The sequence below is a fragment of the Piliocolobus tephrosceles genome, chromosome 13 (assembly GCF_002776525.5).
Source record: "Piliocolobus tephrosceles isolate RC106 chromosome 13, ASM277652v3, whole genome shotgun sequence".
In the NCBI taxonomy this organism is placed as follows: domain Eukaryota; kingdom Metazoa; phylum Chordata; class Mammalia; order Primates; family Cercopithecidae; genus Piliocolobus; species Piliocolobus tephrosceles.
In genome coordinates, this window is record NC_045446.1 from 107,981,582 (window position 1) to 107,997,978 (window position 16,397).

Sequence of the window (16,397 nt, forward strand, 5' to 3'; positions counted from 1 at the left end):
CTTAGATGTCACCTGCTCAGCGGGACCTTCTCTTCCCCACCCCACCCCAGACTATCTTAGTTCCCTTCTATCACTCCCACAGCACCTGAACGTCTTCTTTCTTAGCATCAAGCTCCTGAAGTTATCTGGGAGTTTTTTTAGAGCTGGAGTCTCATTATGTTGCCTAGGCTGGAGTGCAGTGGCTATTCACAGGCACAATCACACTCACTACAGTCTCGAACCCCTGGGCTCAAGCAATCCTCCTGCCTCAGCCTCCTGAGTAGCTGGAAATACAGGTGTACACCATCATGCGGGGCATGGTTATTGGTTGTGAAGTTATCTGTTTAATCTCCACATTTCCTTTTTTATCCAAGAGAACTATTTATCTTGTTACTTCTGTATTACTAGCACCCAGCATATAACTACAGTACAGTAGACAGAAAATGTGTATTAAGTAAGTGAATTTCATCAAAATGATTTCTAGAGTCCCAGCTCTGTAATCTGCAACTTAGATAACCTGCCTGAGCCTTAGTTTACTCAACTATAAAATGGAAATAAAAACAAAAATAATACTTACCTTCGAGGGTCGTTTTGAGGATTAAATATGTCAGAAAAGCTCTTAGAACAGTGCTTGCATATAGTAAGCATTTGATTGACACGTGCTTAAACATAAAGAAAAGTTACATCAATTCACACTCATACCAGCAGACTTTGACACTATCACTCCCTGTTCAACATTGAGTCTTGTGTTTTTAAATATTTTTGTAAAATTATAGGCAAAAAAATGGCATCTTACAGATTTAAGTCAACATGTATTTTCAAGCCAACAAGTTTTGTTAATAAGATGGCTGCGCCGTGCGACTCCATGCCCGATCCACCATAAAGAAAGCAAATGTTCAGTGCATCTCCCTCTTCCTGTCAGAGCTTATAGGGGAAGGAGGACCCCACAATGTGGAGGCATATTGTATTACTATTACTTTTAATGGCAAAAACTGCAATTACTTTTGTGCCAACCTACTACATGGTCTGGACAGCTAAATGTCATGTATTTTTCATGGCCCCTTCAGGTTTTGTCAGAGTCCTTTTGTTTGACCTTCTAGGAAGGCTGTGGGACCCAGCTTTCTTCAACCAATCCAGGTGGAGGCCTCTGCCTTGAACGTTTCCAAGTGAGGTAAAACCCGCAGGCCCAGAGGCCCCTCTACTTCCTGTGTGGGGTTCAGAAACCCTCCTCCCCTCCCAGCCTCAGGTGCCTGCTTCAGAAAATGGTGAGTCTCTCTCTTATAAAGCCCTCCTTTTTCATCCTAGCATTGGGAACAATGGCCCCAGGGTCCTTATCTCTAGCAGATGTTTTGAAAAAGTCATCTGTTTTGCTTTTTTTCCAGAAGTAGTAAGTTTGCTGGCCTCCGCCATCTTAGTAAAGTAACCGTCCCATGAAAGAAAGATGCAGTCGGGCACTCGCTGGAGAGTTCTGGGCCTCTGCCTCTTATCAAGTGAGTAGGGTGGAGTGGAAAGGGTGGTATGTCTCCAGACCACTGGAAGGCTTACAACCTTACCTGGCACTGCTCAGTGGCACCAAGGAGCCTCATTTACCAGATGTAAGGAACTGTTTGTGCTATGTTAGGGTGGGGGATTAGAGCTGGGGACTAAAGAAAAAGATAGGCCATGGGTGCCTGGAAGAGCGTTCGGGGAGCAGGCAAAGAAGAGCAGTTGGGGTGATCATAGCTATTGCGAACAGAGAGGTCTCGCTACCTCTAAGAACGAGCTCATTCCAACTTACCCAGCTCTCCAGAACTAACCCAAAAGAGACTAGAGGAGCGAAGCTCCACTCCTTGTTTTGGGGAGACCCGATAGTTGCACCCAAACTCTGCACAGGGCATATATAGCAAGTTCATTGTCTCTGAGACCATAAAACGCCTCGTAATTTTTAGTCCTTTTCAAGTAACCGACAACTTTCAGTTTATTTAGTTTTTTTGAAGCAAGATGGATTATGAATTGATATATAACCAAGAGCAATTATATATCTCATGTGAAATAAATAATACAAAAAAAGTTGCCATTTATTAAGTGTCAGATACTATGTAAACAAAAAATTATTTAGACGTGTTAACTGGTTTAATCCTACTTCCACCTGGGAAGAAAGGTGTTATATCCTCTTTTTAAAATTCTTTTTAACTTTTACTATGTAAACTGTTAAGTCCTCTACTTTACAGATTAAGAAATTGATACTCAAAAAAGTTAAGTAACTTGTTTTAAAGAATATAGTAAGTGCTGAAGCTGATCTGTGAGACCAGGACTGTTAGTGCTCTAAATGGCTGCACCACATGAGGCAAAATGGCTCGTGATGGTTTTATTTCAAAGACCTAGAAAACGCTATCACAGCTGGTGCCCCGTCTCAGAGCCACAGCCATGATGTCTCCACTTCCTGCTTCATCTTAGGTTTCTCACGTCTTGAATGTGCACACAAATCACCTGGGGATCTTGTTAAAAATGCAGCTTCTGTTTCAAAAGACCCGGACTGGAGACTGAGATTCCACATGTCTAGTACGCTCTCAAGTTTATTAATCTGCTAACTGGTCCTACGAACACATTGAGTAGCAAGTGGCAGGATGTGACTCCTGTAGGGAATGGCCAGGCATATTCTTAATGATCTGTGTTATAAAGTATGCTTTTCCTTAAAAATAGAAGGAGGAGGAGGAGGAGGAGGAGGAGAAGGAAGAGGAGGAGGAGAAGGAGGAGGAGGAGGAGGAGGAGGAGGAGGGCCAGGTGCAGTGGCTCATGCCTGTAATCCCAGCATTTTGGGAGACCAAAGTGGGAAGATCACTTGGGCTCAGGAGTTCAAGACTAGCCTGGGCAACATAGTGAAACCCCATCTCTACAAAAAATTAAAAATTAGCCAGGCGTGGTGGCACACACCTATAGTCCCGCTACTTGGGAGGCTGAGGCAGAAGGATCACTTGAGCCCAGGAGGTCAAGGCTTCAATGAGCCATGATCAAGCCACTGCACTCCAGCCTGGAGTGTCTCAAAAAATATATATAAATAAACAAACAAATAAATAAATAAATAGAAAATAAAAGAGAGCGTATCAAAGACCCAATCACCCCTAGACGTCTGGCATCATAGGAATGTGTCCAATCTGCTCTGGGGATAGGAAAGTGGGGATCCTATTTCCCCCTGTGTAGAGGTTTCAGTAAAAGAAAGGCCTAGGTGTGCAGAAAGCTTTCAGGCAATGCCAGGGAAACTGATCATTGTAATGAATCCGGGGTATTGCTGAGTGAGGGCATCCTGGAGGGCCCGGTGGAAATGTGGTCAGGCTCTTCAACACACAGGCCCTAGATGATGAGTAATCAGGGTTTCAAATATTTCCATCTCTGTCTCAAGCAGAAAACAAATGGAAAAACTGAACCACCAGAAAAGCAGAGCCAGAGATGGAACAAGAATCCCAGTGTTTGTACCCAACCAAGAGTGTGTTTTTCTTCCACAGAGACCAATGATCAAAATGGAGGCTTAAGAGCAAAATTCTTTTGCTATGTCTCTAGTCATCCAAAATTATGGTCCTAACTTTTTCTGACTCCCACTTGTCAGAAATTGTGGACTCATAGTTAATGCTAGATGCCTCCTTCCTCTATTTCCTCCCAAATTTCCTGGGAACCCCTGGTCAATACCAGCAATAAGTTCTACTGTTCTACAGCAACTGGGAAGGACATCAGATGTCGTCAGTGGTCATACTGCAATACCTCCCTTTTTCTGTTTAGGAATGCAGGTACCCACAACATTTACTAACACTTCTTTTTTTCTTATTTATTTTCTAGTTGGCGTTTGGGGGCAAGATGGTGAGATATGCTTTCTTTCTTTTTTATGAAATAACCCCATCATTGTTTGTAATTATGAGTGGAGCTTTCTCTTAGGCCTCCCACAGAACTTCCACGGAGGTCAGGAAAAGGAGTTTCTGCCATCTACCCCTTTGACTTTCCTCACAAGTCTGGAGATATTTCTAGCCCAGAAGGGGGAAGCAACAGAGGCAGGAAATAATGAGTCTTAACTATACAAAAGAAAAATTGAGGCTTAAATGAAGTTGAAAGCACGAATAGTTTTCTTTTGTTTGCATCTCATATTTGATGTGAGATTCTGCAGAGGAGATGTAGCCAGAATGCATGCACAGGGTTACTCTGGATAAGCTGCTGGGGCAACATTTGGGTGTGTGTTCAGAATCACATGTCTGAATACATGTGTGTACATGTGTGTTTATGCGAGTGCACGTGCATATGAGTGTGCCCGGCCTGAATTTACTCTCTCAACCACAGCAGTAGAGTCAGGAGTGTTCCAACATTGGAAGCCCCTCTATTCAATCAGCTCTTCCAAACGGAGTGAACCAATGTTGTATTTAATGGCAACCATGGCTGGACACTGTGGCTCACATCTGTAATCCCAGCACTTTGGGAGGCCAAGGTGGGCAGATCACTTGAGGCCAGGAGTTTGAGACCAGCCTGGCCAACATGGTGAAACCCTGTCTCTACTAAAATACCAAAATTAGCCAGACATGGTGGTGCACACCTGTAGTCCTAGCTACTCGAGAGATGGAGGCAAGAGAATCGCTTGAACCTGAGAGGCAGAGGTTGTAGTGAGCCAAGATTGCACCACTGCACTCTAGCCTGGGCAACAGATTGAGACTGTCTCAAAAATTAAAATTAAAATAAAGGCAACCACTATGCCAGCCTAGATTCCGCCATGCTGCCTAATTTGTAGTGTCCTTAGGAGCCATTTTTGTAAATAGTCGTCAGATAAGACGTAAGGCCCAAAACAGCTTTTTATATGCAGCCAAGGAAATTGGAAGTTCCATTGTTTCCTAAGGGTTGAGGGAAGAGTCTCAACTCACAGGAGCAGGGTCTGATCTTCGTTGCCAATAGAAACATTACTAATGGCTTCTTACCGTTTTCTTTTCAGGTTATGAAGAAATGGGTAAGAGGATTTCCACTCTATCTAGCAAGTTTTCAAATGTGGAATGAAATGGTCGTAGAGTACAATCACCATTAACAAACACTGAGAACTAAAACTATTAAAGGGAAAATACAAGTATCTTTCAATGAGATCTGTATGAAACGTGCCTGTATTTGTTGCTAGCTGTCATGTCAGATTATAGCTGTGCATATATGTATCTCTGATCATACACATATGGGTGTGGGTTGGAGCTACCATGTGTTTGTGTATACGTTTTTGAAATCTTTCAAGGCAGAAGTGTCTCATTTACCTAGCCCAGCGTCTGGCACATAGTAGGTGCTCAATAAATATTTTTTGAATGAATAAATGAACAAACGTATGAACACATTGCTAATTACCTCCCCTCAAGAAGCTGATGGTCTTGTGTCAGACACAAATAATTGAAAATATAGTGAGTTGCATGTTACAATATGGGTAGATACAAAGTAAAATGAAGTATAAAGAGGGGAGTGATCAACTCTACCGAGTGTCATTGGGAAAGGTTCCCTGGGGGAGGTGATCCTTGAGCTGAATTTTAAAGGATAAGCTTTTGTTTTAGGGAAGAAAAATATTTTATGCAGAAGAGATAAAGCTCTATAGTATGAGCGTAAGAGTCTAACTGAGCTAGACCAGAATGTTTGAATCTTGGCTCAACTCTGTACTTGCTGGGTGTGTTTGAGTAATTTACCTAACTTTTCTGTGCCATAGCATCATCATGGTACAATGAAAATAATAGTGCTACCTAACTTGTAGGGTTATTATGAGGACCAAATGAGTAATTTATTTAAGGCGCTTAGAACATTATCTGACACAAAAGGCAGTAGGTGGGCCAGGCATGGTGGCTCACGCCTGTAATCCCAGCACTTTGGGAAGCCGAGGTGGGAGGATCACCTGAGGTCAGGAGTTCAAGACCAGCCTGGCCAACATGGTGAAACTCCATCTCTACTAAAAATACAAAAATTAGCCAGGCATGGTGGCAGGTGCCTGTAATCTCAGCTACTCAGGAGGCTGAGGCAAGAGAATTGCTTGAACCTGGGAGGCGGAGGTTGTGGTGAGCTGAGATTGTGCCATTGCACTCCAGCCTGGGTGACAGAGCGAGACTCTGTCTCAAAACAAACAAACAAACAAACAAAAAGCAGGCAGTAGGTGAATTTTAGCTATTAATACATGAAAAGCACACTGACTATAGATGATAAGCATTCAAGTTTACTGAGCACATATGTTTTAGGCATTGCTCTAAATACTTTACTTGAATATCCTCATTTAATTCTTCTAACACTCCTATTGTGCAGTGAAGGAAACGAAGGCTCAAATAAATACAAAAATAAATAAACAGTCCAGTCCTAGAGATATAAATGCAGATTTAGGCCAGGTGCCGTGGTTCATGCCTATAATCCCAACACTGGGAGGCCAAGGCAGGAGACTCACTTAAGCTCAGAAGGTTAAGGCTGCATTGAGCCAAGATTGTGCCACTGTACTCCAGCCTCTGTGACAGAGAAAGACACTGTCTCTGAAAAAATTAATGAATAGAAATTTAAAAATAAAAAGTTTTAATGCAGATTTATATGATACTGAAGTTCATTTTCTTAACCATTATGAAATACTATCTCTGGATGTGTATAAAATCTTTGTGAGCACACATATCTTTTTTCAATTTAACTTTCATTTTAAATTCAGGGGTACATGTGCAGGTTTGTTATCTAGGTAAACTTGTGTCATGGGGGTTTGTTGTACAGATTATTTCATCACCCAGGCATTAAGCCTAGTACCTATTAGTTATTATTCCTGATCCTCTCTCCTCCCACCCTCCACCTTCTGAGAGGTCCCAGTGTGTGTCATTTTCCTGTGTGTTCATGTGTTCTCATCATTTAGCTCCCACTTCTAAATGAGAACATGTGGTATTTGGTTTTCTGTCACTGTGTTAGTTTGCTAAAGATAATGGCCTCCAGTCCTATCCATGTTCCTGCAAAGGACGTGCGAGATCTCATTCTTTTTTATGGCTGCATAGTATTCCGTGGTGTATATGCAGCACATTTTCTTTATCCAGTCTACCATTGACAGGCATTTAGGTTGATTCCATGTCTTTGCTATTGTGAATAGTGCACAATGAACATACGCAGAGCATATTTCTGTCTAAGCATAGACATCTAGATCCTTGTGTGAGCATGAGTTAAGTCTAAGCTCTGCTACTGAATTTGTGCCAATAAAAGTTGTGAGCAATTTTCTTTACATTTTTTTCAAACAAACACACCCAGCAGAGTATAATGTCTATGTACTTTATTAATGATTTCTAGTTCATTTAACATGTCTAAGAAACATCCGTGTTGAAAAATTATTTATAAATTAAAATAATATAAACTATCTACTGTCCTTTTACTCTGCTCCCAATTATAAGCAGGTGGAAAAACCTGGAGAATGATTTGTTTACATTCTGTGCAGTCTTTGTCAGAGGGCTGCCTGAGCAACTGGGTCAGAGTTCAGTTCTGTGCTCTGAGCAGCGGGACCTCAAGAAGGAAAGGAAGAAAGGAAGTAACTTTTTCTTGAGCACCTGCTATGTGTCATCCACTTCCACCTTCATAATCCGTTTAATTTGCACAAAGACCTTGTGAGGTTGCTGTTTTATCTCCATTTCCCTGATAAAGAAGTTGAGGTTCAGTGAAGTTAAAGGACTTGCCCTGGGTCACACAGACTAGGGCAGATCTAGGATTCAAACACAGGGCTTCTGACGCTTCAGTCCAGAACTCTGTCCCTAACAGTCGCACCACCGCCTCCCCTCTCCTCCAGCTGTCATGTCCAGGCTGTAACAGAACCCAGTGTTCCAGCCACAAGTTTTCCAGGAAATAAGAAAGGACTCCTAGCTCCACCTCCCAGGGCAAAAATGGCTGCTGTGGGAAACGTGGCTGGACCTGCGAATGGCATTAGTGGTTTATTAGTTGATTTCAGTTGTCCACACTGATGGGCCTCTCGCTAACAAAAATAATTGAGAGCTGATTATGCTCAGATACAAAGTAAAGTGAAACCACTTTTTATTGGAAGAACCATTCCCTCAAAATGTGTAGAGTATTTCACATTATTTAAAGACAAACAGAGAGAAAATTATATGGAATAAGAATAAAGGTGTTTCCTCTCTATTATGAGGGACTTAGTTCTGAGAAAGAATTTCTGAATTGTAAGAAATAGGTAAGTCCACGATTCAGTGATTCGGTGGAGAGCTTTATTTCTGAGAAAGCCAGTAGCGCTCCCTTCTGACAAGCAAATCTAAGGCCTGGATGACAGATGACTTCCTACATTTGGGTGGTTCGTTTGTCATTCATACCTATCTGTAATACAGTTCTGGCTAATGTAAGAGGATAAGCTTGAAGATCTCTGGAATTTTTTGGCTTTAGGACTTTAAGGCTTTCTGAGCTTCAGTAGATCTGGATCTAGAAGCACACGCTGGTATATTCTGAATCCAATGTATCTGGGTTACATCTATGAGCTATTTAATAAATATATCTACGAGCTAAATCTCATAGGCTAAGCATGAACCTCACCTCCAAGACTCAGGGCTTCTAAGTGGATGAGACCCTCTTTGGGAAGTCTTGTGGGCAGTGTCTAATTCCACTAGAAAACTTTTACCTACAGTTTAAACTTAAACCAAGATGTTTTCTTACTGCTGTTTCCTTTTTTCATTTTCAGGTAGTATTACACAGACACGTGAGTTTATTGGTCTTTTATTTATGCCCTGTCTGAGGATGCAGATTGGTGGGTAGACAAGAAGGAGCTGATTGAGAGAGATTAACCCCAAGAATCTTCCCAGCATTGCATTCTCAACCCCATTTTAGAAGGGTTCCAAATAGGGACTTTTATGGGTTTTTCTTTACATCCATCTTACCTTTCCCAAGTCCCCATGTCCCTGCGTAAACCCTAAAGCCACCTCTCAAAAGGTTCTCTAGTTCCCTTCAGGTTCTCCAGTTTCCTTCATTCCACGTATCTCCTCTTCCACACCCTCCAGCCAGTAGAGCTCCCTTTTGACAAGCAAATCTAAGACCTAGATGACAGATGACTTCCTGCATTTGGGTGTTTCTTTTGTCACTAATTTGCCTTTACTAAAAATTGTCCTGATTTCTTCCATCAATTTCCCCTCTTTCTCCCCAGCATATAAAGTCTCCATCTCTGGAACCACAGTAATACTGACATGCTCTCAGCATCTTGGATCTGAAATACAATGGCAACACAATGGTAAAAACAAAGAAGATTCTGGGGATCACCTGTTTCTGAGGGAATTTTCAGAAATGGAGCAAAGTGGTTATTATGTCTGCTACCCCAGAGGAAGCAATGCAGAGGACGCGAGCCATCATCTCTACCTGAAGGCAAGAGGTAATCCGGGTCTCCAGAGCAGGCACCACCGGCTCTTTAGGGAGGACCATTCAAAAGGGCATTCTCAATGATTTCCCCTAACCCAGCTCACAGTGCCCTGATGTCTTTGTGCTTCCTCCCACAGTCAGTCCCGGACTCTCTAGTACCACACAGCATCAGTGTTTTCTGGAATATAGATTAAACACAAATATGAGGCTTTGGGGTAACCCCAGTCTGTGCAAGATCTAAAATAGCAACTCCCTAAGAGACAGGACTGGGTCACTTGCACTGCATCACACCCAGGTTCATGGCATACCAACATGAGTTTATCTAATGCTTCCTCCAGAGATAAATTTTTCAGAAAAGTTTGCAAAAAAGACTCAAGTCCACTCTGATAAAATGGCATAAGCTAAGGCATAATAATAAAATAATAACATTAGCTAACATTTATTGAGTGCTTATTAAGTATCACTCAAGCACTGTCTATATCCAACACTTACCAAGGATTTTTTTTCATATAATCCTCTCAACAACCATATGGGTTAAATACCATTTTATTCCCATGAGTAAAGGGATGAGGAAACAGAGCGTCTGTGAATGGAAAACACATTTCACGCTTCTCACAGCTAGTGAGTAATAAAACTGGTACTCAAACCCAGGGCTGTTTGACCCCAGTGCCTCTACCCACAGCCACCACTCTTTGCTTGTCGATGTTGTTCTAAACATATTGAAGGGGGGGCTCTGGCCGTGGCAAGTGTGTGAGTAGTAAGGGGAGAACGGCCTTCATGTGCTCCCTCCTCACCTCCAGCGCCTTGTGTTTTCCTTGCTTAGTGATTTCCCCTCTCCCCACCCCGTCCCTGACAGTGTGTGAGAACTGCATGGAGATGGATGTGACGGCGGTGGCCACAATTGTCATAGTGGACATCTGCATCACTATGGGCTTGCTGCTGCTGGTTTACTGCTGGAGCAAGAATAGAAAGGCCAAGGCCAAGCCTGTGACACGAGGAGCAGGTGCTGGCGGCAGGCAAAGGGGTAAGGCTGTGGAGTCCGGTCAGAGGAGATTCCTGCCGAGGGGGACGACCAGCCTGGGTCAGGGTGGGTGGCGAGTCCACAGCTAGATCAGAACAGCTTCTCTAGAGCTTCTATGCACAGCTTCTACTACTGTGACGACAAGATCTCAACAGAGGGTTTCAAATCTCATGTCACTCCCCTCCTTCCATCCTATAAAAGTGCAAAAATGTTGATGAACGTGACGGGCTTCCTCACATGCCTGTCAATGCCTGCAGTCATCCGATTCTGTCCCTAAGCTGTGGGAAGAGAGACTTTGATATATTAGCTCCTGCCTTTTCCTTTCCCTTCCCCGTGTAGAGAAACAATGGGAGGACTTGAGCTGAGGAAAGTCACAAAATGATGAGAAGAGCGTAGGGTCCTTAGAGATGAATGAAAGAAAACAAAAAGAGAAAGAACGTAAAAGGGAAGTGGTCGAGGAGAGAACAACGGGGTTTACCATTCTCTCTCTGGGTCTCACTGGCACAGACAGTGCTGCAAGATTGGTTCCCTCATGGGAATGAAACGTTTCCCCTCCTTCCTCTGCAGGACAAAACAAGGAGAGGCCACCACCGGTTCCCAACCCAGACTATGAGGTAACGGGGGATAGAAATGGGCCAGGAGGCTGGAGGGGATGCCCCTCCAGGGGGAAAGGGAACAGATGGGATGGCCCATCTTGTCTGCCAGATGCTTCAAAGCCCCTCACTCAGGGCTTCCATGACGACCCTCTATCTGCCACCTCTGCCTCCTTCATGGTAAAACAGGACTGTCTCAAAGGCTGCATGGCTTCCATAATCATGGAGAGGAGGAAGCTTGCGAGAGATATACGCCTCTTTCTCTGGCTTCTTCATTATTTGGGATACAGCCATGGAGAATATCATATGTGCAAATTCTAACACAATAAATTCAAGGCTGATATTCTACCAGCATGCACCAGTATAGCCATACGAGTTACTAAAATATTAAAATTATATAAATATTATATAAAAGCTATTGAAATATTAAAATACTTCATTGGAAAATGGCCCCAAACTTTGCTCACCCCAACCCACGCTTACACACACACACATACACACACATGGCCAGGCATCCCAGTCCCTCCCCTACCAGGCTGTCTCTTGAGTTGGGGTAACTAAAGAGTTAATGCCTGGCATGGCAGAGGATCACCAGGATTGTTCTTGTTGATTGGTATGTGTGCACTACTAGTTGTTAAATATTTTCACCCTCACACCTGGATATACTCAACAAATATTTGTTGAGCACCAGCCAAGCACGTAGTATTTACTTTAGCATAAGTGAATTATTTAGCCCTGACAGAAGCCCTGGAAGGTGGGTCTTTAAGTTCCTATTTTTGAGATGGGAAAGTTGAGGCTCACGGAAGGAGGTGACCAGTTGAAGTCTCCTACCATCCGAGCCAAATTAGAATTCCAGCCTGCCTCCTGACTTCAAGTCCAAAGCTCTTTCTATGCACTAAAGCTAGATCTTCAGCGTCCTTTCTTAGGAGGTACTTCCTCCCGCACCACTGACCACCCCCTCTTGACTTCACTCCCAGCCCATCCGGAAAGGCCAGCGGGATCTGTATTCTGGCCTGAATCAGAGACACATCTGACCCTCTGGAGAACACTGCCTCCCGCTGGCCCAGGTCTGGCTCCTCTCCAGTCCCCCTGCGACTCCCTGTTTCCTGGGCTAGTCTTGGACCCCACGAGAGAATCGTTCCTCGGCCTCATGGTGAACTCACGCCCTCCAGCCTGATCCCCAGCTCCCTCCTTCCTGCCTTCTCTGCTGGTACCCAGTCCTAAGACACTGCTGCTGCTTCTTCCTTTGAAACATCATTAGTAGTCACATCCTCACAGCTGGCCTGCTCTCTTGCCAGGATATTTATTTCTGCTATTCACTCCCTTCCCCTTGGATGTAACTTCTCCGTTCAGTTCCCTTTTCTTGCATGTAAGTTGTCCCCCATCCCAAAGTATTCCATCTACTTTTCTATCTCCATCCCTTTTGCAACCCTCTCTGGGGATGGACTGGTAAATATTGACAGAGGCCCTGTTCCATTCACAGATCCTGGCTCTGAGCCAGCCCTGTGCTCCTCCCTCCCCCTACACTCCCCACCAACCCCCCAACCCCCTAGCCCTCCACATCCCCCCCCCCCCACCCCTCAACCCCCCTCCTTGTCTCCACTGTAGGCCACTGGATGGTCATTTGCATCTCCCTAAATGTGCTCGGCTCCTCTCAGCTGAGAGAGAAAAAATAAATTGTATTTGGCTGAAAGAGTTGCTGTCCCTCTTTTCTGAGAAGCCCCAAGAAGCTGCCTTAATTCCCAAGACCATTCAGGTTCTCACTACCTTTGACTAAATTCTCAGCTATGACCCCAGATGCGAACACTCTCTGTTTCCACAGCTGGTAGGGCTGTTACCTGAAGCTCTCTTTAGAGAGGGCATAAGGGAATAAGAAAAAAGAAAAAAAGCCCGGGCGCTGTGGCTCACGCCTGTAATCCCAGCATTTTGGGAGGCCAAGGCGGGCGGATCACGAGATCAGGAGACTGAGACCATCCCCATCCTGGCTAACACGGTGAAACCCTGTCTCTACTAAAAATACATAAAATTAGCCGGGCGTGGTGGCGGGTGCCTGTGGTCTCAGCTACTCGGGAGGCTGAGGCAGGAGAATGGCGTGAACCCGGGAGTGAGCTGAGATCGCGCCACTGCACTCCAGCCTGGGCAACAGAGCGAGACTCCATCTCAAAAACAAAGAAAAAAAGAAAAAAGAAAGAAAGAGTAAAGGGAGGGGGGAGAAAAGAAAAAGAGAGAGAGAAAGAAAAATAAAAGGAAAGGGAAAGAAGGGAGGGATTGAGGAAGGGAAGAAAGAAAGAGGATGGGAGGGAGAGAAAGAAAGAAAGTTTCACCAACTTCTCTCAGAGGAAGACATCAAAGGTGGCAGAGAATGACTGATGGGTCCCTGATGGAGTGGTTGGTAGAAAATGGGCAAGACAGAAACAGGCCTTGAAAAACAGTTGAAGTAGCGGAAGAAGACGGTGGCGGTGGAAGCCCGGCTTGGGGATGGGACACAGATTTCCACAAACTGCCAGGAAAAGCTGCGGAGCCAGGGCTGGGGAAGTGAAGGAGGGAGGTGTCTCAAGCAGGCACACCCCCACCCTAAAGCAGCCGCCTGCAGCCAGAGGCGGGTTGTGGTTAAGCAGCGCAGGATGTGGGCTGCACTGCTAAGCGTGGCTCCTGGGAGTGAGGGTGGGAGAGGTACAGCGGCAGCTGGGTGGAGGCCAGTGTGGGAGCGCTTTGTTCTCTGTCTCCCACAGCACACTCTGCTTGCGGAGAGAGGAGGCCAGAGCATCCAGGAACTGTCCTAATCCAGCTCAAACCAGCGGGCTCTATTCTCTCCCTCTCTGCACTTAGAAATTTCCTTGCTGACAGCAGGGCTATTTATGAGTGCGACCACCACTAAAAAGGCCGTTTGTGACCAGCAGCCTCCACATACTGTTCCCCCTCAGTATGGGAGAACATAACTACAGCTTTGGGCTATAGCTACAGCTTCTACTTGTTTTTGGTCCCTGTTGAAGAGTCACTTCCTTCACTCTAAGCATCAACACTTAGGCTCAGAAGACGCCTCCATGATGTTGTCCATCACTAGCTGCTGATCGGCAGGCTGGCCCAGGGATGGCAGCTTTGTCCCAAGTGTATTTGATTGTGCCCTGTCAAGGGGAGGCATGGCTCAGTGTAATACAGGCAATCACAGCTAACATGTATTGAGCATTTACTCAATACAGGCTTCAGAAATTGTACTTAGCACTTTACCTGCATTATCTCATTTAATCTTTATGTTGACACAGCAAGTTAGATGTCAGCCTCACTTTACAGATGAGGATACTGAGGCTCCGAGAGGTCAAGTCATTGCCCAAGTCACAGATGGGGTGGGGCAGAGCTGGAACTAGCAGCCAATTCTAATGGTCAGAGCATCTACTCATTACTGACTGTGATCATAAAGAATGCTCCCCGTTCTTACACACTGGGGCCTGTCAGGGGCATGGGGAGCAAGGCAAGGAAGAGCATTAGGACAAATACCCAATGCACGAGGGGCTTAAAACCTAGATGATGGGTTGATAGGTGCAGCAGATCACTATGGCACATGTGTATCTATGTAACAAATCTGCACGTTCTGCACATGCATCCCAGAACTTAAAGTAAAATTTAAAAATAAAAATTTTAAAGAAGAATGTGTCAGGCACGGTGGCTCACGCCTGTAATCCCAGCACTTTGGGAAGCCAAGGCAGGCGGATCACGAGGTCAGGAGTTCAAGATCAGCTGGCCAACATAGTGAAACCCTGTCTCTACTAAAAATACAAAAAATTAGCCAGGCATGGTGGTGGGCGCCTATAATCCCAGCTATTTGGGAGGCTGAGGCAGGAGAATCACTTGAACCCAAGAGGCAGAAGTTGCAGTGAGTGCAGATCGTGCCACTGCACTCCAGCCCAGGTGACAGTGCAAGACTCTGTCTCAAAAAAAAAAAAAGAATATTTCTCATTGTCCTGACTTAAAAGCTCTGTATTTAATTGTTTATGCATTCCTTCAATTAGTGCTTTTCTAATCATTCATGTGGCTATCAGCACTATGCTAACTGCTAGGAGGATATCAATAAACAGTTCCTGTCTTCAAGGAGCTTGCAATTATATAAGAGTAGTCAAGCATGCAAAAAGTTAAACAGCAGCACAAGAACAGATGATGCAATTAATCACTCATGTGTGTTACAGACAGTGTTGCAGGTATTCAGAGGCAGAGAAAGCTCCATGGAGGAAAGACTTTATCTAGGCCTTGAAGGGAAGGACGAATAGAACTTGGAGATAAAGAAGGCACTCCAGGCCGGGCATGGTGGCTCACACCTGTAATCCCAGCACTTTGGGAAGCCAAGGCAGGTGGATCATGAGGTCAGGAGTTCAAGACCAGCCTGATCAACATAGTGAAACCTCAAGTCTACTAAAAATACAAAAATTGGCCGGGCATGGTGGCATGTGCTTGTAGTCCCAATTACTCGTCTCTCCCATGCCAAGCTAAGCTCTCCCTTGACCCTGCATGCCTCCTGCCCAGATACTTCCCTTTCTCTCTCTGCCTTTTTAAGCCCCAAAGAGAAGTCTACTAGGCCAACTTCCTCATTTCCCTCCGATCCTCAGCCCTCTACAGTCAGGCTTCCTCCTCTACCACTCCAGAAACTCTCAAAACATCACAGTGCCCTCCTTCTTGCCAAATCAAAGAAGCATTCCATGAGCCTTTCAAGAGCAGACCTCTCAGAGGTATGTGAAAGATTGACCACTCACTGCCTTGGCTTCCATGACATCATCTGCCCCTCCTTACCTCTCTTGAAATTCCTCCTCCACCTGCTCCTTAAACATTGGTGTTCCTGGAGGTTCTGTTCTCATTCCAATACCCTTCACACTTCACCTATTTTTCTTACTGTCCCATATCTCTATCCCCAGACCTGACCAGATCAGATATTCTCTTAGGCTTTAGACATATTCTGGATGTATTCATTTGGGAGCCCACAGACTTCACAGACATTTCAAATTCAAGATGTTCAAAACTGAAGTCACCATTCCACCCCCTACCCACCCTCAATCCCTCAAACCATCTCCTCCACCTGCCTGTCCGTCCCCAGCGAAGGGTACCACCATCTACACAGTGCTGCTGGATCAGAAACCCTGGAATTGGCCTGGATGCCTCCTGCACCCTCATTTTCCACATCCAATTAGTCACCAAATGGCACTCCCTAAACAGCTCTTCAAACTGATTTCTCTCTGTTTCTGCCTCCAGAATCATGTGTGCCATATCACTTCCTCCTTGAAGCTCTTCAAGGATGCGTAACCTCATAGAGGAAGAAGCCCATACCCCCTACTTAGCCTTACACTCCAGGTCTTCTGCCTTTGGATCCTTACCTCTCCCTTATTGCTAACACTCTGCAACTTGAACTTCATGCTCTAGTAAAACTAAATCTCTTGAAATTCTCCCTGCTCTCCACCTCCGTGTCTTTGCTCATGCTTCCTTCTCTGCCTGGACTGTTC

The 16,397-nt window shown here is 44.8% G+C and overlaps 1 protein-coding gene across 1 annotated transcript; it reads left to right on the forward strand.

Moving 5' to 3' along the window:
• The first annotated feature begins 1,017 nt into the window (after positions 1-1,017).
• CD3E (CD3e molecule) lies at positions 1,018-12,609 on the forward strand. Its single transcript, XM_023208351.2, has 9 exons — positions 1,018-1,244; positions 1,362-1,469; positions 3,790-3,810; positions 4,922-4,936; positions 8,633-8,650; positions 9,092-9,313; positions 10,157-10,324; positions 10,889-10,935; positions 11,892-12,609. The coding sequence occupies exons 2-9, from the start codon at positions 1,421-1,423 to the stop codon at positions 11,946-11,948; spliced, it is 597 nt and encodes a 198-aa protein (XP_023064119.1). The 5' UTR covers positions 1,018-1,244; positions 1,362-1,420; the 3' UTR covers positions 11,949-12,609.
• The last annotated feature ends 3,788 nt before the right edge of the window (positions 12,610-16,397 follow it).